Below are 26,635 nucleotides of genomic sequence, written 5' to 3'. Positions count from 1 at the left end.
TGTATAAATATTAATTGTCTTCTTTAGAGAAAGGAAAGCGAAGTAGATATTTTTATTTTATTTATGGAAGAAGATGTGGATAATTGAAAAGAGACCTCACATGAACCCTAATGAGGCCGCCTCCATTGAAACTTTACTCCTCTTCATAAACCTAAAAGTACCTCCATTTCCATTTCCATTTCCAAATCGAAATCTCTCGCTCTCTTTCGGACATCCTCACGCTGATTGATTCCGTGGAATCTATCCCATCCTCTCTCTCTCTCTCTCTCTCTCTCTCTCTGCAACTTGTCAACTCGCTCAGCAATGTCGGCAACGTCCGGTCTCCAGAGAAACACGCTCTCCTTTCCTTCCTCTCATCCCACATTTGGGTGAAGTGTAAAAAGTAGAGAATGCCGGAGCTCCAATCCTCGGCTTTCTCTCTCTCTCGTCTTCTCTCCTGACGTCTCCTCATTTCATGGGCTCGCTTTCAATTTAGGAATTCTTACAGGTTTGATTCCGTCTTCGACCCCTTCCCCCTCCATTTGCTCGCATTTTGTTCCAACTTTTTTCTTGGCTTGCATTCTTGCCTTTTCACTTTCCTTTTCTTTGGTCCGTGAGAAAGTTGTGCAAATGTTAGCCTTTTTTCCAAGATATTATTCTGTGTTTTTTTGTGCGAGGATTTATTGAATTGGGCCGAATCAAATGCAGGTTTGAGTCGGAGAAAAAAAAATATATAAATCTAAGAATTCAAGAAGGTTTTCGTTTTGAATCATTTTACTCCATTTTTTCACATCCCAAACGGCCTATGATACACTTTTTAGCTCGTTTGCTTTGGCAGCAGATGAGGATGAGTTAACTTTTTAATAAAAGTTAATAAAATATTAGAATATATTTTTTTAATATTATTTAAAAAAATTGAATTATTTATTTTATTTTAATTAAGAATTTAATAAAATTATAATAATGAAATGAAATGAAAGAGGCTAAAGAGTCGTGAAAATAAACTAGCCTAAAGTTGTAATTTAATTTTAGAAAAATGCGTATTACTTTTATTTATGTTGCTGTTATTGGAAATTATTATATTTTACTACCGGTAACTTTGCCACGATAACGGTCATTCCATGTAACAAAATTATAAAATTTAGTCAACGTTGCTAAATTGAAGACATAGCTGGTTTTCCGGAGGATTACGTGGAAATGTGTCCTTGTTTCCAGTTTTGGTTGTAGTTGGCAAATTAATAAATATGATGATATTCTCAGATTCTATTTTTCTCCACGATTCCTTTTCTGAGTAATTACCTGACTGAGTGTTTTAGACCTCGAGAAATTTTTAACGGAATTCTCAGACCCACAAGGTAACCTTTTCCTTTTTCGGTGACTTTTTGGGCAATTTCGCATTGTCGAAGGTAAATGTTATGATCTTGAAGGTTAAAGGTTTAACCAAATTAGTATCCAATAGTCTTAGGGTTTTTGGATCAATGGTTGAGTCTTTAACAATTTGTATTAGAGCAGGGATCATGTCATGGGTATAAGTCACGGAAGGGGCAACCTATAGAATAGATTAAAATGTTTTGGTACTATGAATTGGCATAGTGTTAAGTCATTGAATACTGATAGATGCGTGAAACGACCAAAAAGGAAAGGTCTACCACCGAGTCAGTGTCGATAGAGTAGGCCGCCGTGAATGTTTGATTCAGAAGCGTGGTGAAATGTTATGATCCTGAAGGTTAAAGGTTTAACTATATTAGTATTCAACAGTCCTAGGACTTTTAGATCATTAGTTGAGTTTTTAACAAAAAACTATTTTAGTCAGCGTTTAGTGCATGTAGCATATTTATGAGTATAAATGTAGTGTTTCATGTAGTTGACTAAGCAAACGAAATCGAATAACGTTGCTCTCTTTGTTGTTCTTATGCACTGTGATAATATGAAAGGCAGAGTATTTATGAAAATGAACGGTTCTTCCCTATTGAACGAGAATTTCAATGGCGTTTCTGATGAATGCTTGGATGACATCATCAAGTTCTTCGATTTCCCGTTGGAAGATGTGGAAGGAAATATGGGAGAAGATTGGAGTGCTAAATTAGAATGGCTTGATCCACCGTCAATGGATGTTTTGGCAGGTTTGGCACCTGGGTTTTCAAGTAAAAATTGCGTTGATGCTTCAAAATGTCCTGAAAGTCTATCTGCTCCGGTGAGTTTTTCCCAATACATATTATTTAATTATGTATTTTCAGCCTCCAGTATTGGCTTTTATAAGATATCCAATACTTTAGCTTTTGTTTTGATGTGGTAGTAGTACTAAAGTTACTCAAAAATTCCTTGCAGTAACTCCTCAGTATAGGGAACTCAAGTTGTAATCTGTTGTTGAATACTATTGGTAAATGTGTAGCCTCCCCTGCCTTTTAAGTTCAGATTAAACTTTTTAAGTTGATTGCGTGGAAATATGATAGGAACTTTCGAGTTGTAAACTGAAATGGAAGAACTCAAGCATGATTAATGTTAACTCTTTGCTTGTTGGCTGCTCAAAATATGTCTCGTTTCCTCTTGTATACTTTCTGTGTACTCAGACTAATCCTTTTGAGTTCTTTTTAATAACTTATTTTCTTTAGTCATTTACAATAATAATAAAAAACATCCTTTGATCACTTACGGAAAAAATCCTTGTTTATTGGGACTTATTGATACGACTGTTGTTTGGGTGGGATACTGACGTGTAATACTGTACCTTCTTTTATAGACACTTGTTTTTGTTTTTTGGTACACAAAGTCCTCTGGAGTTGTTTCTGTTGAAAATTGCAGTCATTATCCCCTTTGTGTACGTAGCCAATTGCTCAGTTTTACACTAGTTAAATATCAACAGAATTAAAATTAAGGGGAACGAAGGTGAACTTTGCAAGTCCATTGTGCCAGAGCGTATGTGGATGTTGAGATTCCATTTTTTATGTACTTTTTGTCTTTTCTTTGTGTACCCATCCATATTTCATGCACTACAGTAATTTAAATAAAGTGGAGTTTAAATGGAAGATTGTTCTGCAGATTTTTACTTGTTGGATGCAAAAATATGCATGATTTGATATGCCTCTAGTCAAATGATTGAACTGCATTTGGCCATTCAGATGGGGGACCTAGGGTTAGTCCTCCGTTAATAAATGGATGATTAAAAGTCAATGCACCATTGTCATGTTTCTTGCAACTCAACCAACAATAAAGGTAAAAAAAATTAGACGTTCAATGGGGACCACACCTTTTCTTTGCTGGTGAGTTTCAGTTCAACTGTCACTTCCTCTATGAGAAAGTGGTTGCGTTCATGGGTTTAAGACTCAGTTGTGTATGCCTAACTTAAACCATTAAAAAAAGGTTCGCACTTGAAATGATTGTGGAAGAGTAAATACGTACATGAAAAAATATTTATGACTCGTTTAGGAAAGAAAATAGGCAATGTAGTGTTCAAAGCAAGAGTATGTTGTAACTGTCCGGTTCTACATAGAACTGGTGCAAAATGGATATGGGAGATGCACAGAAGTGTACAGTTCCCTCACTAATGTGACTGACACTGACTGACGATTGAGGCTTTTTAGTTTATACCTAACAAAAGTAATTTTACCCAAGATTACTTGGACAATGATAGCCTTCCAACTAGTTAACAACCAGTTTACAACTGAGACAATAAAATTATTTTGTAAAATTATAAGATATTTTTTATATCATTTTTTTGTTAATTTTTTATTATCTAAGTTGTAATCAGGTTGTCATCAAGTGGGAAGGCTATCATTATTTTTGTTATGATGTTCCCAAGAGAAATTGTGAGATTGTTACGATGAACCAATTAAACAAGTGGACTTCAAGAGTTTATCAGTTCTACATGCATTTAGAAGGGGTGTACAATGCATAACCCGCTTCTTTGATATAACAGTTGGTATTGCTTCATACAGTTGATAAAACTGCTGATTACAAATCTCAATATATGCCATCATATTCAATCTGCATGCATTTCTTAGACAGAACAAGATAAGTAGTAGTTTCCTTTTCTCGTATATATTTTGTTCTTTTAAGTTGATGTGGTGGGGATTTTAAACATGCATTTGTTAATATAGCCTGTTTCTTGGCATATGTAACAAAGTTATTCCTGTAATCTTATCTTTTATTTGTTAATCTGGCCTTCAGCATGACGAAACTTCTCCAGTAAAGGAGCTGCCAGTCACTGCTGAAGTCACCTCCAGTGGAAGTGATCTGCACAAATCTTCTTCTAAGGGCAAAGGTTTGCGTGTCTTCCAAACCTCCAGTCCCATTTCTGTTCTTGAAAGCAGCAGTTCTTGCTCAGTTGAAAATCCCACAACCATTGACCTCAAAATTATCATTCCCGTGAAGCGTGCTAGAAGCAAGCGTACATGCCGACCAAACTTCAATCTGGGATTCATGATTCCTCGTGTTTCCTCCGCTCCCAAAATATCCAATCCTCCAGCTGATTTTGAATCAGCTTCAGAAACCAATTTTACTGAGGCAGTATCAAACCATTGGAAAAGAAAAATGAGGAAGGAAAAGAACTTGGCAGTGCTCTCAGGTGCCACAGAGACGAGGAGTTATTCCTCACAGGGACCAGGTTCTACTACTAGAAAATGCATGCACTGCGAGGTGACAAAGACCCCACAATGGCGGGAGGGGCCAATGGGACCGAAGACCCTTTGCAATGCATGTGGCGTTCGTTACAGGTCTGGACGCCTCTTTCCGGAGTACCGTCCCATGGCAAGTCCCACCTTCGTTGAGTCATTGCACTCTAACTCTCACAAGAAGGTGGTTGAGATGAGAAGCAAGGCTAGTACGGGGGCAAGAATGGCAGAGATGGAAACTTGGTCATCGTCCTGTGGGAAGCTCTGCAATTGAATAGGAATTTGTTAGGTTATATTGAAAATGAAGAAAAACACTCCTAGTTGGGAGCTAGTTTGTTCTGTGTTTTACTTTAGCTGTTTTGATATTGTATTGGTTAATTTGTTTTCTGTACATTAATGGAATAAGAGGTAGGAGTTCCTGGATGTCATATGTTTTCGGATGGGGAAAAGATTAGACTGACAGAAACAATGAAATAGGGGTGGAGAACTGGAGGGCGTTCAGAGCAGGATTGGTGATAGTGATGATGCCGTTGTTGGCGCTGAACGCTTTCTCCATTGTTAAAGCCAGAGTGCCTACCTAAGGCCCCGTTTCGATTGTAAGATGATTTTATTTCATTCATTCTATCTCAATATTCAAATATTATGTAAATATAAATATTTTTAATTCTAAATTTTTAACTTTTTTATTTAATCTAAGGCTCGGAAAAACTATTTGATTCAAGCCAATTTGAATCGGTAAAAAATCGAACTGATTTTAGTGAATTTTTTGAATCATTCATCAAATCGCTTCAATCAATTGATTTAGACCGATTATAGCTAATTTTAGACCGATTTGACCCAATTGTAACCGATTCAAAACTTTATTTATTTTTATATTTTTTAACAACTGATTTTTTTTTCCTTGTACAAAAATATAATAGAACTAAATATATATTAATTTTTTCATCATTTTATTAAATAAGAATTGCAAAGTTTGAAAGATAAAACATGTAGTTCTTTATTTTCTTTAGTTGAACAAAAAAATTAGAAGATAAATGAGTATTTTATATTAAATTTGGGATTGTGCATAAAATACTATATTTGTCATGTGCTTATAACTTAATCGTCTTTATCTTCTTTGTAATTGGGAAAAAAAATGTGAACAATGAGTTTAAATACATCATATAAAATGGTTGAATTGCATTATATATGATTTTTAATACTTTTTATCAATATTGAAATAACCTATTCAAAATTGTCATAAATCGCGATATTCATTAAATTGGTTCTTACCCGATACCAAACACGATTATGATTTTTTTAGTCTTGATTTAATCATTTTCTAATCATTACAACTCTTTCAATCTTTCAAACAAAACAAAAAAATAATTTAATTTTTTCATATCTCAAAACAAAAATTATATTAAAAAATTATATTCTAATAATATTTTAATTTTATAATTTTTTTATTCAATTTTTTTTTTCTCTTTTTTCAAAACTCTATAAAATAATTTAATTCAAACTATTTTATTATTATTCATAAATTCTCATATTATTTTATCACATCTCAACGTCCAAACTAGACCTGACTTAAAAACTAAAAGGGGTTCCTTCGAAGTTTTAGTAACAAAAAGTAGGACCGACAGGGGAGGCTTTCAGTAATGGGCTTTGCTCAGGACCATTGTTCGGACCCCCTTCAAAACCAAAACCAAGCCCAAAGACAAAGCAAAGGTCGGCTGAGCATCCTCGTTTTGAAGTTGGGCAGAGACCAGACCAGGCTGTCCACGTGCGCTACAAGTAGTGTTATTAACTTCGATTATTGTATTAACTTATATTCATTCGAGCCGTGCTACTCCTTCCGAAGATTCGGTACCGAATAATGTAAATTTTTTTTTTCTTTTTTTTCTTTTTTTTTTAAAAAATATTTTTAAATCATTTTAAATATTTTTAAAAATAAAATAAAATTTAAAAACCTTTTTTTAAAAAAATTATTAATTATTAAGTAAAAAAAAATAGAAAAATAATTAAAAAAAAAAAAATCGATACAAGACAGGTATACAAAAATTCGGTGGCTCTATCATTTCTGTATTCATTGCCCACTTCACTACCCCCTCCGCCAACGACTACTAGCTGTTCAGATCAATGCCCACCATTCATTCTGCCTAGCTAGCACGCCTCAGACAGACACACACACACGTTTTCTCTTTATATTGAATAAATTTAATTAAATGGTCCCAATTTGTATTTTTAAAAAAAAAAAAAAAAACAGAAATTATTTTAATTCATGGATCTGTTATCAGCGAGTATTGTTTCTGCACAAAGAATTATGCAAAGATTTTATCAAAACTGTGAATGTGTCTATGGTTCTCATGTACTTCAATTTTGTGACATTCTCTACTGCTTTATGAAGTTACCGATTTGTTAGGGGACTATCCATATTTGCTTAATCACCAACTACAAAGAAACAAAAAAAAAAAACAATCGGAAAAATGTCTCAGAACCACCTCTCGGTAGCCAAATATTTTCCTTTGAGTTAAATATTTATTGTTTTGGGAAAGAAGAATTTTATGCATCATCACTCATTTTTACAACTCACACTTTTTTTTTTTTTATAGGATGTAGGAGTATTTTTCATAAGGTGTGGGGTGTGAGATAGTGAATAGTGATTGATGAGAAGAATTTTTTTTTTTAAATGAGAGAGAAAAAGTTAAATAATATATTCTAAAATTAAAATATTGTTATAATATAATTTTTTAATATAAATTTTTAGGATTTGAAAAAGTTAAAGTGTTTATTTTTTTTTTTAATTTTGGAAAAGTTGTAATAATTAGTTTGAAAAAATTGTAATGATTAGTTTGAAAGTGTTTGTATTTGAATGATATTTAGGAAGGAAATGAAATTGGATGAGATAAGATGAGATGAAATTAAATGAAATAGAAATTGTTTCCAAATAACCCCGAACATCCAAAATAATAATACATACAGTCGTAGAGTGTGCAAGCATCGTGCAATTGCTTTGAAAAATAGTGAGTCCACTATTAAAAAAATATTTTTTTTACGTGGGTTCCATAATTACTCTTTTTTTTTTTTTTTAAAGAGATTGCGCAACGCTTATGTACTTCACAACATTAAATATCATTTCTCCTAACATCCATCCACCTCCCTCCGGGTAGGGGTGAAAACTGATTGTTTTAGTTCTATTTCGGTTTCGGTCCAAAACTGAAATTGAATTAACAACTATTGTGCACGGATAAAATCAGTGACATCAGTTTCGGCATGATCTCGATCAATTGGTCATCGGTGTCCCTTCGATGTCGCGAATGGTTTGAAACTCAAAAATGGAGGTGTGAGTTGCGACCATGCGATGAGAGAGAGGGATGGCTCAGCATCACCATGAGAAAGAGAAAGAGAGATGCACAACAGACGGCAAATATATATATATATATATATATATATATATATGCCACTGTGAGAGAGATAGAGAAGAAGAAGAGAAGATGGGAAGTATTAAATCCTAAATTGAAACGACATTATTTGGTATATTAAACCAAAATAAGTCGTTTCATTCTTTTTTTTTTTTTTCTAAAATATATATATAATCAGTCGGTTCAGCGGCTTGAATCAGGTTCAAACTAGAACCGAACCAGCCAACATTATTTTCAACTTATTTCTACCATTTGCCGATTGATTCTCTACTGATTTCGGTCGGTTTCGTACTCCGACGGCCTGTCCACATCGGCCAGACCGGTTTAAATTGTTATTTTACACCCCTACCTTTGGGATTGCTTAGGGGTAAAATAATGCCATAGTAATTCACATTCACAATGTTGAGACTATCAATATAATAGAATTTTTTCTAGAATTATTTGGCATGCCCTCGTAGAAATCTCCTTGCCAAAAGTTTATGTACCCTCAAAATTATTCAGAGCTTTCTATTAAAAAACATATGGCTCTCTTAAACGGTTTTTCTTCAATTTTATTGACACAAACGATCAAAACATGAGCTAAAAAGAAAGAGTAATACTTGATATAATTTTAAGATGTATAAATATTGTGTATTTCTTTTTTTTTTAAAAAATGAAATCAATTATTAAATAAATTTTTTTTCATGTGAATTCTAGATAATTTATTTACTTTTTTTCAGATTATAATTACGCATTTCAATTACTAACTCTTAAATTTTAGAGAAGCCAAACTTCATATTAAATTCCAATATATCTTGAATTATTATTATTTAAAAAAAGAAAAAAAATCAAAACCAGGAGGCCGTGTCGCGTTAACGTAGCCCAGAAAACGCATCTTGCCTTCTGCTTTATGTTTCCTTCGTTAAATTGTTTGTCCTCCTCCAAGGCTCCACATGACGTCCATCCAACACGTACACGTGGTTTCAGATCTTGCCCTCACGGAACGACTTACACAGCTCGACCCGTCCGACAGAGATTTCCCGAGAACGCCTATCATCCCCTTGTGATGCTAACACGTGGAACTATCGGTCCGCCAGGGTCACCCCTGGGTCAATCTGTACAACCACGAGCTGCCGGGTTGTCCCTACCTGTCAAAAGCACTTCAGAAAAAAAATTAAAAAAAAAAAAAAAAAACAAATTGATGATGTGGCCTCAGCTATTGCATATAGAGTAATGTTAAATATAATATTAAAATATGTATATTTTTTTTAAAATAATTAAACAATATTTATATACTACAAGATTATAAATATCATCTATCTTATCTTACGAATGGATTAAAACGAGAAGTTTTTAAGTGAAGTGATGATGTTATCCACAGTTATGAATTGAATTTGTAGGTTAATAATAAATTAATAATGTGAGGCTTTTAGGGTTGGGTTTTTTAATGTGTTGGCAAAGAAAATTACAGGCACCAAAGTTGGGAGTTAGGAGGAGCAATCATTGTAAAAAGAGAAAAAAAATTATGGAGGTTTTAAGAGTACTAACTTTATAGATACCCTTTGTCTATATATTGTCATCCATTATGGCAATGATTTAGACACTCCATCTAACATTTCCATTTCACATTCATAATATTAATGGGGGGTATTAACTATTTTTAGGGTATCTAGTTGGATAAGCTATATTGGAACTCATCCTTAACACTCGGAATAACCCGCCAGAATAACAACTTTAAAGTTGTATTTGGATAGTGAGATATTTTGAGGTATTTTATAAATAGTAGTAAAAAAAATAATGATAAAATATTAAATAATAGTGAAAAATAATTGAAAAGTAATAATAAAATAAATAATAGTAGTGGTGGGTATTCTCAGAATACCTGAGTACCCAAATTAGACCTAAGTTTTTTTATTTATTTATTAATTCATGTAATTTGATATGATATATATTATGTTACAATTACAAAAAAAAGTAAAGAAATAGAGTATCTAATCATTTCAATTTATGAGCTTTTGTAACATCATAATCTTGACATTTTTCTTAATTTTGGCTGTTGGGGTTTCATTCAAATGTTTCCATGAGTTGTGTTGAAATAATAACGAAAGTAAACACGTGTTCTGTCTGTTCCATAAGTAGCACCACCTAAGCATTAATGAATAATGGTATATGTGAAGTACAGAAAAAAGCCAAGTGATTAAGGATAAGTTTACATACCAATTTCCCCAACTATATATACCTTTTAACCTGCCACATACCTTTTAACCCAACCCATTTCAAAGGCACACAGAAAGTACAAATCTTTTTTATTCAGAGCAACATCTTTAAGGGTATGTAGGGATTGAAATTTTGAACACTAATATTAATAAAGAAAAGTATTATAGATATAAATTTTTTTTTTATAAAAATAAATTTATATATCGATTTGATTTTATGTGATATGTTAAATTTATTTTATAATAAAATTTATTTACGACAACCGCGAACCGTCGGCCGTCGAAGTTGCTTTCATTCAAAAGAATCAATTCGGGAAGGACCACTTTTTTCAAAAAAAGAAAACCCAAAAAAGACAACTCAACAAATGCACCCAATTAAGATCCCCCACCCTATGCGTGGGGTTCATTTTGGCCTGGCAATGGGACGCCAAGGGGGACCCTAAATGAATGTGATGGAGATGTGCAGAGAGTTTAGGTTGGAGATAAGAAAGGTCGAAAACCCACCTCCAATTAATATTCATTTTGGTCGCATTTAATATGATTGCAAATGTCGTGTCTAAACTGGGTCGATGCGTTGTTTGTCGGTTTTGGAAGTTGAATCTTTGCCAGTCTTTCCTCTCAAGGAGATGGGGCTTTTTGCTTTGCTTGCTTGCGGTTTAAAACAAAAGCATGCTTTGGAGGGTCCCTTTTAATTAATTCCCTTCTTTGTTCCGACGAAGTTTTATGTTTAAATATGTCCCATTTGGATGATGTTGTTTGTCGGGAGAGGAGTGATGTCGTTGTTTCACCTAAAGCTTTCAGCTGCTTCTTTATGGGACTTGCCTTGCATTCATTCAAGGCTAAGGGGTCTCTCTGTCCTCTCTTTCTTGTTTCTTTGGTAGTTTTAATGACTTCTCCAAATCTCTCTCTAATTGTACTTTGCTTTTGTTAACAGATTAATGATTTAGAATTTGAGAGACCATGAGATTATGTTTTGGTTTCACCCCAAGTCTTGTAGTTGTAGATGAGAAATGGCACGCCTATGGAATATATGTTAAAAGAAAAAAATAAGTTTATATATTGATGCGAGATAATATAATACGTTTGATCTACTTTATATTTGTGTAAAAGTAGTTAAAATTTATTGTAATTGAGTTATGACTAGTTTGAGTTGAGTTGGGCTAAAAATTGATTAACGTTGTCACGGTGATTTCGCAAGACTCACGTGAGATACATGGTCGGCCAAGAATCACAGAATATCTCACTAGACATCTCGCTAGACCTTTTGATTTACTCCAAGTCTAGTAATTTAGAAATGTTACACCTAGGCTCCATTTTCAAATTCTCACACAAAATATAATAAACAATTCAACTTTTTTAAATCTTAAAATAATAATAATATTAAAAAATAATATTTTAATAATATTTTATTTAATTTTTAACTTTCATTTCAACTCATCTCAACTCACTATCCTAACGGCACCTTAGAAAAATTACTAAAAAAAAAACTTATAAATAAATGTAATTTGACGTTATATATCAAATCTACTTTATGTTAATACAAAAAACACAGTATACTTCAATGACAAATTAGAATAATTGAACTGTAATTGGGTTTGGGTTGAGTTTAGTTCGAATTGAATAAAAAGTTGTCTCACTAGAGTCAAGTGAGATGCACAGTTGATGGTTGCAAAGCAATCTCGCTAGACATTTAAGCTAAGCAAGAGGTGAAATTTGAGTCTCACTAGAAGTGTGCGAGATATGATCCTGATCGAGCAAATTAATTCACTAAACGGGCATGAGACATCACAGTCGAGCGAACTTATTCAAGTTAGAGTTTAGATATAAAAATATAAACATCTTTTGTGTGTAGAAAACGTAGTTTCATAAATCACTATCTGTTGCATGAGAGAGAGAGAGAGAGAGAGAGAGAGAGTTTCTTGTATGACATTGAACTTTAAAGTAAAACATTTCCAAGTTTCTATGTACAAACATCACGCTAATGCTCTTTTGACCATTAAATTCTTTAAGATTGTCAATGAATTGGTTCATTAGTAGTGCTAGAGTTGCAATAAATTGAATGAGATTTGTTCACTTCGGGAAGTTGTAGTAAAATCTCAAGCATGATTGGAAAAGTAAGGCTTAATAACTAAAGTGGATGGGGTCGAAGGATATGATAAACAATATTTTATTATTTTACACGCATTCATGAAGATAACGTAACAAATTAAATGATTAACTGATCATAATATATGTTTAATTAAGAAGTTAAGTGAATTGAAAAATGGGAATTTTAGCCCACAAGCTAAGATAAGCTAAGCTAAGCTAATTAGCTAAGCTAAGTAGGTTAAGGATTAGACATCAAGTGTTTAAATTTTGAGTTTTAATAGATTAATTACCTACTAATTGTTGCACCAATTAACCAAAATCATTATTATTTTATTATTATTAATTGGCCCTTTACAAGTCAAGTTTCCCTTTTGAATGAATAATAAAATTTCAATTTTCAAAAGGTTTTTCATTTTTATGGGCTTATAGAAATTTTGTCACAAGTATGGTGTGTATCTAGAACCATATATATTGTTAACGGAAACTACAAGTCATTGAGATCAAATTCTTCAACACAAAGATATGAAGTTTGGAAATGGAATCTAAAGACTTTGAGAAGTCACTTTGTATGGATGAGGTATTAATTTTAGGTGTTTATACATGAAATTATTTAAAATTTGTTATTGTTATTATTATTATTTTTTTTTCATGTCGGGAAATCTCTTCAAGATAGGACCCTTCGGACTTACTCTTGCAGAGTAAATCTCAATCTCGTACACCGCATCTTTGAAAGTTTCTCTGTACAAAACAGGTTAAATCGCTGATTTTTCATCAGGAAATATGGTCTCAAAAGATTATTTGTATCTATGAAATGTTGAATCTTAGACTTTGAAAAGAGTGATATCTCAAGATCAATGTGTTGAAGGAATGATAGGATTGAGGATGAGAGAAGTGAGAACTACTACGTCTAGACAATTTTTTTTACAAAATGCAAGTTATGCACTGACTTACCAATAACATTTCCAGTCTTTGCGCAACAAAAAGTTAACTAAAAATATTAATTAAAAATAAAATTGAGTGACACATTAGCCTGTAAAATCGCTTTTGTAAGATTTATGTGTAAACTAAGTAATTATCGTTGAGATAAAGACCAACATTGCATCTTTAATAAATCGTCGCAACTATATCTGTTGGTTGTAAAATAATTGTAGAATAATTAAATATGATCTTGTTTTTAATATTAAATATAGGGTTCATTGCAAAAATCAATATTTCTGTTTTCGGTTTTGTAATTGGAGGAGACCTTCGACGATATTCCATTAAAAAACTAATGGGAGGCCAAATGTTAATGTTTTATAGATTGACATGTGGCATTACTATCCACGTCAACCAATTGAAAGTCGACATGTGACAATCATCTCGTCTAATTTTCCAACTAGAGATTGATGAAGATTTTGAATTGTAAAAATATAAAAATGTATCAAAGTGTTATAATAAAAAAGAGATCTTATAGTAAAAATATAAGAATCTATTTATTTATTTATATGATATGTTAAATTTATTTTATAATAAAATAATTTTATAGTATAATATATTATATTAAATTATGTTATTTTATAAGTTTATTTATGTAAAAAAATTTTAAGATACATTTAGATGTTAAACTGAATTGAATTGAGTTGAGATGATAAAATATTATTAGTATATTATTTTAAAATATTATTATTATTTTAAAATCTAAAAAAATTGAATTGTTTATTATATTTTATATTAAAATTTAAAAAATTACAATGATAAATTAAGATAAGTTGAGTTTGATTTAATTTTCAAACGTACCCTTAGTTAAATAATTTATCATTTAGATATGAATTTTGTAAAAGATAAAAACTATATTTTACAATTATATATTAATTTTACAATTAACTCGAAAATATACTATATTTTCATACTTTGCAAACAAATATCCTCGAAATGAACAAAATCGTGATATTTTCATGAATTCGCGACATGATAACGAGGTTTAATTTCTACGACAGCAATGAATTAAGGTTTTCAAAATTTAATTATTATTTTGTTGAATTAAGATTTCGTTTCTGTTCCACGAGAGAGACTGATTTTTTGAGATCCGAAATGGATAGTAGATAAGAACAAAATTCCCCGGTTAGAGAGAGAGAGAGACAGATCCTGATCTTTTTAAGCATTTTTGATCGGAGAGATATAAAATCTGTCGTTCCGTACTGTATAGTGGCTGCTACAAATACTATCGATGACATTAATGCATACATGGCTCTTTTCAGTGCATGAAGTAACTGAATCATTGCCCGGAGATTTTGAATGAAAAAACAAAGAACAGAAAGAAATTAAAAGCTGACTCAAATTTCTGCAAAATTTGTTGTGATTCACTGTTTTCGGCGAACTGTTAAAAAAGGTTTCCCGCAAGTTGTTCTCAAAGTTCTTCGTTTCCTGGTGAGTCGTCTGATGTTTTCCTTTTGGGTTCCCAAAGAAACTGTGTCTGCACTCTGAGGTTTCGCCGTGAAACTGCTCGGAAACGGAGGAATTGTCTTAGGCGTCCGCCTCAAGACAATTTGTGCAAAGCTCAATCCGTAAAAATTCCCCGGCTTCCAAATAAAAAAGACTGTATTTTGGAGAGGAAGTTAACATCCCTTTTTATCCTAGTTTTTCGAGGGGCTTCGGAAACTGCAAAGGTTTCGTTTTCAGAACTTATTTTTTCCTTTCGAAGCTCCTTGAAGAGTCTCCGGCCGCATATCTTTGATTTTAATGCTTCAGAAGGAGAGGTAAGAAGGGGGGTCTCCTATCTGGTAGCCCTCAGTCTATTATGTGAATTTAATGAAGTGGCTCACTGTATTCACCTATTCTGCATGTTTAACTTGTTTTGCATCTTTCTTTTTCTTCTGTTTTTGGTTGTTCACAGCGTTTACAGAGATAGCCTGAAGTGAGGCTTCTTCCAGCGCTGTGAAGTAGAAGCCTTGAGACTTTTGAAAATAAAAGGGATTTGCAGACCACTGTTTGATCGCTCATTTTCATATTCCAAAAAGTGGCATTCCAACAATGGAGGCAGAGAAATGCTTGGATCCTCAACTATGGCACGCCTGTGCCGGAGGCATGGTCCAGATGCCTCCGGTTAACTCCAAGGTCTTCTACTTCCCTCAGGGCCACGCTGAGCACGCCCAGGCCCGCGTCGGTTTCGACTCCTTGCCCAGAACCCCTGCTATCATTCCTTGCCGAGTTAGGGCCGTGAAGTTCTTAGCTGACCCTGAATCCGACGAGGTTTTCGCCAAGATCAGATTGGCTCCAACGGGAAACACTGAGCTTGATTTTGGTGATGATCAGCTTTTGGGGGCCAATGGGTCTGAGAATCCAGAGAAACCCGCTTCCTTCGCCAAGACATTGACCCAATCCGACGCCAACAATGGTGGCGGTTTCTCGGTTCCGAGGTACTGTGCCGAGACAATCTTCCCGCGGTTGGATTACAAGGCGGATCCGCCGGTCCAGACGGTGATTGCCAAGGATGTGCACGGAGAGGTCTGGAAATTTAGGCATATTTACAGGGGGACGCCGCGCCGGCATTTGCTGACGACTGGGTGGAGCACCTTCGTAAACCACAAGAAGCTGGTTGCAGGGGATTCCATTGTTTTCCTGAGAGCTGAAAACGGTGATCTCTGTGTCGGTATTCGACGATCCAAGAGGGGAAATGGCGGTGCAACAGAGTCCCTATCGGGGTGGAACCCCGGTCCCGGCCATTCTGATTCGCCATACGGTGGGTTTTCGGTGCTTTTGAGGGAGGGAGAAAACAAAGTAATGCGAAATGGGTGTGGGAATTCAAGCCCTGGTGGCAATATGAGAGGAAAGGGAAGGGTGAGGCCCGAATCGGTTGCTGAAGCTGTGGCTCTTGCTGCTGGTGGGCAGCCATTTGAGGTTGTTTATTATCCCAGGGCAGGCACGCCAGAGTTTTGCGTTAAGGCCTCGGCTCTGAAGGCCGCGATGAGCATTCATTGGTGCTCTGGGATGAGGTTTAAGATGGCATTTGAAACAGAGGATTCTTCCCGGATAAGCTGGTTTATGGGAACCGTAGCTTCTGTTCAGGTTGCTGACCCCCTCCGTTGGCCTAACTCCCCGTGGCGGCTACTTCAGGTGTTGTATTCATCTGCTATTTTTATAGCTTTGTGCAAGAGTTTGGAATATGTTAGTGGCTGAATATATGTTTTTTAAGAAATATGTTAGATTTACTGTGTTCATTTGGCACTCAGTTTCCGATCAAATTTGCTGGTAGGGTTGAATGCAATTTATCTGATGGCTTATCTTAGCTACTTTATTACTTGGCTTGCATCAGTGTGTTACTCTAGAATCTGAGGCATCCTGGTATTTTGGTCCGGTTTGTAGATACGTTTATTGCTGAAACATAATTACATACTCTTGAGCTGATAAGAGTCCATCTTAGTTTTGTGGCCACTCCTTTGCAGCGCATATATTTTGCCTGCCTAACAGAAGCCATGTATTCTCTTCTCTAATTGTAGTGTAAAGATTACACAAACTATTTGTGATACTTCAGACCTAGTAAAAAATTGGAATACATACACCCGTACAAGTATTAGACCCGAAATTTAACATAGAGCTACGCACTTTATGATACTGGTTTAAGCATTTGCAATTTACGATATTTAAGTTTTCATACATATACCACACACTTCAGATATCTTGAATTGGTAAAAATATTCTGATACCTTCCTTTCAGTGAGGGTTTGATACCCGAGCAAGGATTTTTGCCAAACTTGTACATGTGGTGCACTTGGAGGGATTCCAGTCATTTATCTTTTGATTCCCATCTATGCGGTGACTGTTGGGATCAAAATCAGTGGTCTTAGGAAACCCCTTGTTTCCAAACTCTGATTTTGAAATTTAGTAGTTAAGAGTTTTTCGTTTTTTGGGTGGCATAAGTTAAAGAAAATCAAATCGTGGTTTTTGGGAACACATAATGTACTTTTACACACCATGGTATTAAACATGTCATACAAAGCCTAACCTGGGTTTATGTTGCTTCAAGCATCACTTTCTGCTTAGTTCTATTTGCAAACAACATTTCAGGTGACATGGGATGAGCCAGATATGCTCAATAACGTGAAGCGTGTAAGCCCATGGTTGGTTGAACTAGTATCCAACTTGCCCACCACTCACCTCTTGCCCTTCTTACCACCAAGAAAAAAGTTGCGCCTCCCACAACACCCAGACTTTCCACTTGATGGCCAATTTCCGATGCGGACAATTTCAGGCAACCCCCTTGGGCCCAGCAGCCCCTTTTGTTGTCTATCTGATAACACTCCTGCAGGCATACAGGGAGCCAGGCATGCTCAATTTGGAATATCTTTATCAGATCTCCACTTTAAAAACAAACTGCAGTTAGAGCTGTTTCCGTCCAATTTCCAGCGGTTCAAAATACATTCAAGAACTTGTAATGGCATTGTCACAGGTGACGCAAACAGCAATGAAAACTTATCTTGCTTGCTAACCATAGGAAATTCCAGCCAGAATTTGGAGAAATCAGATAATGTGAAGAGACACCAGTTTTTACTCTTTGGTCAACCAATAGTCACGGAGCAGCAGATTTCTCAAAGCAGTTCTAGTGATGCAGTCTCACAAGTTCTTAGCAGGAAAAATACATCAGATGGAAATCAAGAAAACGTAAAGTTACTTTCTGATGGTTCAGGATCCACACTTGACCAGAAGGTTTCACTGGAAAAATCATCAAGTGCTGGGTTTTCATGGAACCAGGGTTTCCAAACCACTGAACTTGGGTTGGACACTGGTCTCTGCAAGGTATTCATGGAATCGGAGGATGTGGGACGCACGCTTGACCTCTCGGTTCTTGATTCTTATGAAGAGCTGTACAGGAGGCTATCCAAGATGTTTGGAATAGAAAGATCAGACATGCTAAGCCCTGTGCTCTATCGAGATGCAACTGGTACTGTAAAGCAAACTGGAGACGAACCGTTTAGGTAAGTTTTTCCCTCAATTTTCTCTTGTTTGCATATGTATAGCTTTGCCATTGTGAAATCTTAGACATCTTAATATGTATTTTTTAGTGCAGTTCCGTTTGTTAGTATATAATTGTTGGATCCCCTTTTTCCCTCTGGTGGAATTGCAGTGATTTTATGAAAACAGCAAAAAGACTGACAATTCTGAAAGATTCAGGCAGCAACAATATTCAAAGGTAAGTGAGTAGTTATGATGTCTCGTTCTTTATTCCCCATCCGTGCCTTCTCGGTTTAGGGGAAGTCTTTTAGAGCATCTATCTATTATATAATTTTCAAAGCAGAAGCAGAAGTGCCTTTGCTATTGTTAAGTCACGTTATCCAATCTTACATTGGATAACCATAAATTTGGTCATTTCGGTTTAAATAATTTTGAAAGATCATGTCAATAAGCATTAAACAATTTCAAATTTTAAAAGTTTGGAACACTTTGTAATCCTCCATAGCATAAATAGTTAGCTGAAAAAATTCCTTTTGGTTCTACAAGTCATCTTCAAGTTGCTGTAGCCTGTTTGAATGTTTTTCTCTTAGGACATGGATTACATGGATGAGGAATGCTGAAAATGGATTGGATGCATCAAACAAGACAGGTCCCTTGAGCATTTTTGCATAACAGTGTGGAGTTTTGAGACTTGGATGTTGAAAGTGAATAAATCTTTGGAGGCTGCTTATTTTTTTACTAAATGTAGTTAGGAAAAACATGAAATGAAACCATTTATCTTGTTTTATGGTGATGTCGTGGTAAATATCCATTCGTTTGCGAGATATAATGCTTAACATTATGGTGAATTTGTCTTGTATGTATATGCCTTGAATCCATCTCTGAACTGATTTTTTTTACCCGGTCATTATATATTGGCATTCCCTCTCTTGAGCTTTTATACCAAATTCTCCCATTAAACTGGTTTTATATTCCCTTTTTAAATTGTGCTTGAGCAATGAGTTCTTCTTGTAAGAAAATATGATAAACTAAACGTATCTTAATTTTTTTCCTTTTTTCCTGTAAGAAAGGTGGAAAAATTGAAAGATAAAATATAGAGTTCTTTATTTGAGAAAATCTAGTATAGTTTAGCTCATGATAAAATATGTAGAATTATGACATGGTGGCTTGTGATTGGGTCATACACTAGATCCTGATGGCAGCTGCCCCCCCCTCTTTACTTTATTTTGTTGAAGAGAAAAATAGGACAAGAACTAGCTTTGTATTAAATTTGTGATTATGCAAACCAAAGTATTTGAGTTGAAAGAAAAAAGATGATAATCTGAGGCCAAATACATGACTTTGCATGCAATCTTACTGAAGGAATTCAATGAATTTATATTTTAAACTCTTTTATATAGATATTTTTAATTACTTAAAATTACATTTTATATATATATTTGTAATACTTTTTCATAACACTAATATACTCATTTTGAGAGTAGTATTTGATTTATCATTTTATGGCCATCAGAGTGACAGTCTCACCGCCAAATTCTCCAGTCATTGATCTTTGACATAATACAGAGACATTCAAAACAAAGAACAAAACTCACTCGGGGTCCCAAACTCAGGGGAGCTTCTGATGGAAAAGTCAGATTGGATGATACGAGTGAGGAAAACTCAGAATTTAGAGACGGCCCTGATAATCTATTTATAGATGATGCCAAACCCAACATGGCCTTTCACTTCTGAGGGCATGATTTATGGAATCTGACGCGGTAACGCTTCCGATTCTTCTTTAAATCGCCCGTGATTATTTACTCGCCTGGCCAGCGGGCCTAGGCCCAACAGTTGTGTTACTACACCTCAAGCATGGCTCTTATCGACTCCTTGGACTCTCTTGTTCTAGATTCGCCTCCGTATCCCATAACCATCAACACGTTAGGCTCAAGGGCAATGATACCCTTACTACTAGTTGTTAACAGAGATGTCTTAGCTAACCCCTCTTAAGGAAAGAGAATCATATCAGCAAGCCATATATGAAAGGTCAATATCTAAATTCAAATGATATCTCTCATTCATTGTCTGCACAGATCAAGACTCAGATGGGAACTAATCAATCCCTTGATCTTTGTAATATACTCTTAGTCCTCTGCAATATTTTCTTAGTTGTACACGATTTGCTGTATTGTATATTTCTTTTCTTAATGTACATTCTATATTAAGTGTAAGCAGCTTTACTACAGTATATATGTTCAATCGAATACATGTGATTTGGTGTGCAAAGCCAAACTATTCTATCATTTCTTTCATGGTATCAGAGCACCTATAGGACTTCTCCTTTGATCCTACTAAGCATGGAATTCAAATCCAACACTCTCGCTGCCACACCTATTGCAATTATCTTTGCCTTGCCCAACATCACACATCATATATCCACCAAATTAGATGGCACCAATTACCTAAACCGGATGTCACAATTTCTCCCAATTCTCAGAAGCCATAAACTCATGGGTATTGTGGATGGCACTGAGCCATGCCCATTGTAGCCTTATTGATGAAATAGGGAAAAGCACCACAATAACCAACCCTGGTTATGGCTAAAAAAGGACCAGTACCTCATTGGCCGGTTCACTATCACACTTTCTGAAAAATGTTTTGTCCTTCATATATGGACTAAACACCTCATGACAAGTGTGGACATCCTTGGCAGCAAGACTTGAATCTCAATCTCGTTCAAGGGTTGCATATCTAAAGCAACAATTGCAATCTTTGCAGCAAGGTCTCAAACATGCTCTCAATATCTTGGTCAATCCAAGTCTTGGGCTGACCAACTCATGGTTGTTGGGAAACTTGTCGAAGATGATGACTTGATGGGCACCAAGATGAACCTAGTCTTAAAGATCCTTGTTCTTCAATGGATCTAAATTTTTCATTGGCTTGATTTTGGCTTTCTTGGGTAAGTTTTCAAATTAATTGTGGGTTTAAGGGATTCCACTCCCACGGATTTATATCATGACCTCATCTCATACATACTGGGTGGACTAAAGCCAACTTATACAACTTTTATCACATCATTTCATTTTGCCACCTGTGAACTTTTCATGTCCTTTTAGGACTTTCAAGCTGAACTCTTGAACTATAAAACATTATTGGGAACTCAACATCACAACACTACAGACTCGGGCAACTTTGCCTTGTACACACAGAAACCAAAGCCATCTGGATCAAACTTCAAGGGCAAAGGCTCAAGACAAAACAAAGCCAAAAACGATTAGAAAACAAGAATCCATTTGATGGTGACTCAAACTCCACCGATTACAATAGAGCACCTCGTTAGATATGTGAAAAAATAGGCCATCAGGCCCTAGATTGCTACCAACATATGAACTTTGCAATTCAAGGAAAGCATCCACCTGCTCAACTTGTAGCCATGGCTACTAGGACAAACTGCAACATGGAATAACCTCAAGAATAACCATGGTATGCAGACAGTGGTGGTAACAGTCATGCGAGTGCAGCATTAGAGAATCTATCAATCCAAGAACCTTGCCAAGGTGATGAAGAGGTGGCTGTAGGTAATGGAACAGGTTTCTCTATCTCAAATCAAGGATCCACTAAGATGTACAAAGCCAATATTCCCTTTAGATTAAACAAAATTTTGCATTGTCCCTATGCTACTGCCAACTTATTGTCAATCCAAAGATTTTGCTCAAATAATCACTGTTGGTTTGCTTTGACTGACTCTCACTATTTTGTGAAAGATAAGTGCACAAGACAGACTCTTTTGCAAGGGCCAAATAAGGATGAACTCTACCTAATCTTCTTAGCCAAATCAATGAATAAGGCCAAACAACTTACAGCCTTTCTTGGAACCACAACTGATCCAGTCACATGGCATAGAAGATTAGGCCATCCAACCTCTTCCACATTTGATAAACTCAAGAGTCTAGTTCATATTTCACCCAATAAGTCCAACTTGCATTAGACTCTATGTGAACCATGTCAATTGGCTAAGTCTAAGTCCCTTCCTTTTGTTAAGTCTAATAATGTAACGTATGAACCCCTTGAAATAATACATTCAGATCATTGGAGTTCTCATGTTATTGCTAATAATGGATGCAAATATTATATCACCTTTATTGATAATTTTCTTGTTTTACATGGATTTATCCTCTTCACACTCAAATCTCAAACATTTGAGTGTTTTGTTAAATTCAAATGTATGGTAGAAAACCTGTTGACTAAAAGGATCAAGGCTTTTCAATCTGATGGAAGCGGAGAGTTTACCCCAACTTAGTTCACTAGATTCCTTGAGTCCAATGGCATTTGGCACAAATTATCTTGTCCCTATATTGCCCAACGGGCCAACAAAATGGGCTAGCCGAGAGAAAGCATAGGCACATAGTGGAAACTAGTCTAGCTTTATTAGCACAATCCAAACTTCCTCTTTAGTATTTGACAGATGTTTAGAATACTACTATATATCTCATAAATAGACTGCCCACTGTAGTCTTGCAAAATCAGTCATCTTATGTCCAGCTTCTACACAAACAACCAAACTACTCCTTCTTGAGGGTCTTTGGTTGTGCTTGTTTCCCACTCATTCGTCCCTACAACATCCACAAGTTGATGTACAAATCCAAGAAGTACATATTTCTCAGATACTACTCAAATTAAAGAGGTTACAAATGTTTTGACCCAGTGACTTGAAAACTTATCCTGAGTAGACGTGTGATTTTTTATGAAGCCTCATTACTAGTGTTAATAGACATGTCTTAGCTAACCTCTCCAAGGAAAGAAAATCAAATCAACTGACCATAGATGGAAGATCAACATCTAATTCAAATGATATATCTCATTCATTGTCTGCAGATCGTGCCTCAAATGGGGACTAGTCAATCCCTTGATCTTTGTAATATATTCTTAGTCCTTTGCAATATTTCCTTTGCTGTACACGATCTGATGTATTGTATATTTCCTTTCTTAATGTATATTCTATAATAAGTGTAAGCAGCTCTACTACAGTATATACGGTCAATCGAATACATGTTGGTTTGCTAGCTCGTACTAATGAATCTTTCGAATACCTCAGTTGAATGAAGATTTCAGGTCTCTGATTTTAGCAACTGGTTGGTTTGAAGTAATGGAATTCCTTTCTTTTCACCCCCATATTGTATAATGCTCTCTTTTCCTTCATTTCGTAGTGAATTTAGGGGTTTCTAATGATTTTATTGTTCCAGTACTCAGACCCCTAAGCTTGTATGATATGGATTCAAGTGATTTCTTATTTTATCCCCGGATTAAATTTTTGCATGTACACAAAACGTTTACTTTTTTTCACCATAATTTTTCTTTTTAAGGGGTCGGGTTGTTTTGCCTAAAACAATTTATAGCAAACGAAGACCAATAAAAGTAGCATGGAATCGTAGGGACATCGGTCATTGGTCACAAAACACCGCCTGCTGAAGAATGATTAAAGATTTCATCATTCATGATAAGCTTAATTAAAACTTTGTGGTTATTATTTTTTAATTGGGCAGAGGCATATAAAGCTTAAAAGTTGGATGTTGGCAACTTTATTTAACTTTCATCGGCTCATCCAACTTCTTATGATATCCAATGTATCTTGCTTTTCCAAGACTAAGAGCATGAGTCAAACAAAACTCTCTCATTTAGAACCCAGTATGGCATTGATCTTAGCTTTGCATCTTTTATGTTCCATTGATCTTGGTTTAAGAATATTCGACGATGTGCTTACAAGCGTGCTTGACAGACACAAGCAAATGTGAAATACCTAACTTTCCCATCAGCTCCGATTTTGGAACTTCATTTTGTCACTCCAAAACCAACTTACTTTGCATACCTCGTATAGTATGTCCTTACTTCCTCAATCGAGGAAAATGACATTCCCTCCTTTGGCTCTTTAGCATTCTCATCTCCAACATTAGGTTATATCGCTACACACACGCAACATAAGAAACAAAGACAATAATAATAATAACAACAACATTTGGGTGCGATGGCTGTTTTGGGCATGGAGGGGAGTTCGACTTGAGCTTTTGGGAGGGACTGGCGTGGGCACAAAGGGGAGACAAGATATGTGTTCCTCAAGCTTTTGACAAAGTTTTTGAATCAAGGCAGATGAAAAAAAAGTCACATAGGCTTTGGGAAGTAGACAGGTAGTAACGAGTAGTAAGGGTATCATTACCCTAGGCTCAATGGTTAATATGATTGCGTGCCAATCCGTGCACTATCAATACTCCAATAGGCTAGCTCATGGGTTAATATAGCTACTTGCCCTCTTACGAGTCTTACCCATTGTGGCCTCCAATCTCATATCTTTGTTCCACTAACTGAATCATAGCAAATCAAATTCTTTGGCAATCCTCAGCTACTTAGGTCACGATAACAAGAGTTTTTGTTATGACTCACCCCACTTCTTGTACCTCTTATTTTTATATTAATGCTTACTGGAGGGTTGAATAGTCCCTCTTAAAGAGTGGGCCGAGCCCATGAATGTAAAGGCCCGCCGATCAAAAGTCAAAGGGCCAACATGTCACAATGCGCCAATGCGGAATTCTAATCCAATTGTCATTAACCATTAATTAATAACATAATGGGTAGATAATATCCAGAGTGATATCTGCCTAGAGAATTAATTCCTTTCGACATAATAGCTAATCTGGAGCCCTAACAATTCATAATCTAGCAAAGGCTAGAGAAGGTTAAGCCGCAAGGCAAGCCTTATCATCACACAACCAACTCATATAAAAGGAGATTAAAGAACACGCCTAAGGTAACTTTTGATCACCTTGAAGCTTGAAATACTCACCACACTTTATACTGACTTAGACATCGAAGACGTCACACACACACTGAGCCCCACCTACATTCTGATTGTAGGTTACTGGAGGTCATTAAACATTGATACGAAACACATCTGCAACACTTACGATAATTGAAAAAGATAAAAGAATATCTATCAACTCTCAAGCCACAGTTTAAATTGCTTAATGAAATGGTAGCTTTTGGTTGGCCTTTGGGGTTGTTTGATATTCTCGTTTCTATTTCAGGTCATTTCTTTTAATCTTCTACTTCCTATTGCCCCCGAAGATGTTTAAACAAAAAGTAAAAGACTTAATTTTATGTCTTGTCGTCTAACAAAGTTGAATTTTACAAGAACAAAGTAGAAAAAGGCATCTCAATGGTTTGTATTTGGAACAACTTTAATTAGAAGGGTAAAAATGATAAATCACATGTTAATTATATGGATATGTTGGGTGTAAGACTTGCATGTAGGATTTTTCCTTTAATTAATGTCTTATATCTAAAATACCCCCGTGCAATTTTTTTTTAAATATTAAAAAAAAACACACTTTTCAAAGTGGGTGGCATTTTGGGAGGGGGAACTAACATTTTCCAAACATAAAAAAATTGCACTAGGGAGCAAAGTTGGGGCACTTTGAGGGGAGGGTAAAACTAACATTTTCCATCTTATAAATATGGCATAATTAATATTTATATTATCTTACAACCTTTTACGTAGATAGTTATATATAAATGATATTAATAAATAAAAATGATATTCATAACATGTATATTAAACGTAATATTAGGTTATACCTTATATACTATATATCTTACCTTATATATTGATATTAATAAATGAAAAAGTACTTCAAACATTATTAATTATAACTTCAAGAATTTTAAAGGCTGCCATAATATGAGATTATGGGTGTTATATATATCATGTGGGTGTATATAACGTTACGTACAGTACATGTGGATCTAATATATTAATAATAAAAAATTATATTCTTAAGTTTCTGTGTAGAGTATGCTTAATAAAGTGTTTGCATGGTATAATTTAATTTAAAAAATAAATTTTAAATTTTACAAATTAAATTTTATGATATATATATATATATATATTATAATAAAATAATTTATGATGTCTAATATAGAATGAGGCAGAAGGAAGCCTAGTCCATCAAACTGCATATAATGGCATTGTTGATTGAGAATGAGACAGTGGCACCTAAGCACGAGTGATGTGATTATTACCACTTGGAAAAAATCTTGAAACTGGGCAACGACATAATCACTGCTTACTTGAGCATGCCGTACAAAAATGTCCAAATATCATTATGAATCAGAGGAAAATCTTTATGGAAGTCTTTCTTTCTTATTCCCATTCACCTCTCGCCATGTTTATGGAGGGAAAGAACGAATAGAAGACAAATATTTCAAGGTAAAACACAAGAAACAAAACACCATATCAGGATCAAGACAAGCAATCTCCCCAAGCCAGTTTTTAATATTTTTTTTTATGACACTACGTTCTGGAGAATACTATGGTTTTTCTGTTTGTCTTCTTTATGATCTAGAAGATAGAAGATCTCATTCAGAGACAAATACAAGAAACTAAGCAAGAAAACCAAAC

The 26,635-nt window shown here is 35.0% G+C and overlaps 2 protein-coding genes across 3 annotated transcripts; both read left to right on the top strand.

Moving 5' to 3' along the window:
• Nucleotides 1–55: 55 nt before the first annotated feature.
• Nucleotides 56–5,260, top strand: LOC108990131 (GATA transcription factor 11-like). Of its 2 annotated transcripts, none has more exons than XM_018964001.2 (3): nt 56–487; nt 1,914–2,173; nt 4,147–5,260. In XM_018964001.2, the coding sequence occupies exons 2-3, from the start codon at nt 1,925–1,927 to the stop codon at nt 4,861–4,863; spliced, it is 966 nt and encodes a 321-aa protein (XP_018819546.1). In that variant the 5' UTR covers nt 56–487; nt 1,914–1,924; the 3' UTR covers nt 4,864–5,260. The 2 variants fall into 2 exon arrangements, with proteins under 2 accessions (XP_018819546.1, XP_018819547.1); XM_018964002.2 differs by having other exon boundaries at nt 91–487; nt 1,918–2,173.
• Nucleotides 5,261–14,395: 9,135 nt separating this feature from the next.
• Nucleotides 14,396–19,124, top strand: LOC108990113 (auxin response factor 18-like). The gene is made up of 5 exons (XM_018963980.2): nt 14,396–15,011; nt 15,149–16,368; nt 17,320–18,227; nt 18,377–18,442; nt 18,795–19,124. Exons 2-5 carry the CDS (start codon nt 15,286–15,288, stop codon nt 18,874–18,876), a joined length of 2,139 nt encoding a protein of 712 aa, XP_018819525.1. The 5' UTR covers nt 14,396–15,011; nt 15,149–15,285; the 3' UTR covers nt 18,877–19,124.
• The last annotated feature ends 7,511 nt before the right edge of the window (nt 19,125–26,635 follow it).

Source organism: Juglans regia, chromosome 14, assembly GCF_001411555.2.
Source record: "Juglans regia cultivar Chandler chromosome 14, Walnut 2.0, whole genome shotgun sequence".
Classification (NCBI taxonomy): Eukaryota; Viridiplantae; Streptophyta; class Magnoliopsida; order Fagales; family Juglandaceae; genus Juglans; species Juglans regia.
This window is presented reverse-complemented; position numbering and strand designations above follow the sequence as displayed.

Coding starts and splice junctions, on each gene's coding strand:
- LOC108990131 (XM_018964001.2), top strand. CDS start 1,925: ATGAAAATGAACGGTTCTTCCCTATTGAACGAGAATTTCAATGGCGTT. Junction 2,174..4,146: donor CTGAAAGTCTATCTGCTCCG/GTGAGTTTTTCC, acceptor TCTGGCCTTCAG/CATGACGAAACTTCTCCAGT.
- LOC108990113 (XM_018963980.2), top strand. CDS start 15,286: ATGGAGGCAGAGAAATGCTTGGATCCTCAACTATGGCACGCCTGTGCC. Junction 16,369..17,319: donor CCCCGTGGCGGCTACTTCAG/GTGTTGTATTCA, acceptor ACAACATTTCAG/GTGACATGGGATGAGCCAGA. Junction 18,228..18,376: donor ACTGGAGACGAACCGTTTAG/GTAAGTTTTTCC, acceptor GTGGAATTGCAG/TGATTTTATGAAAACAGCAA.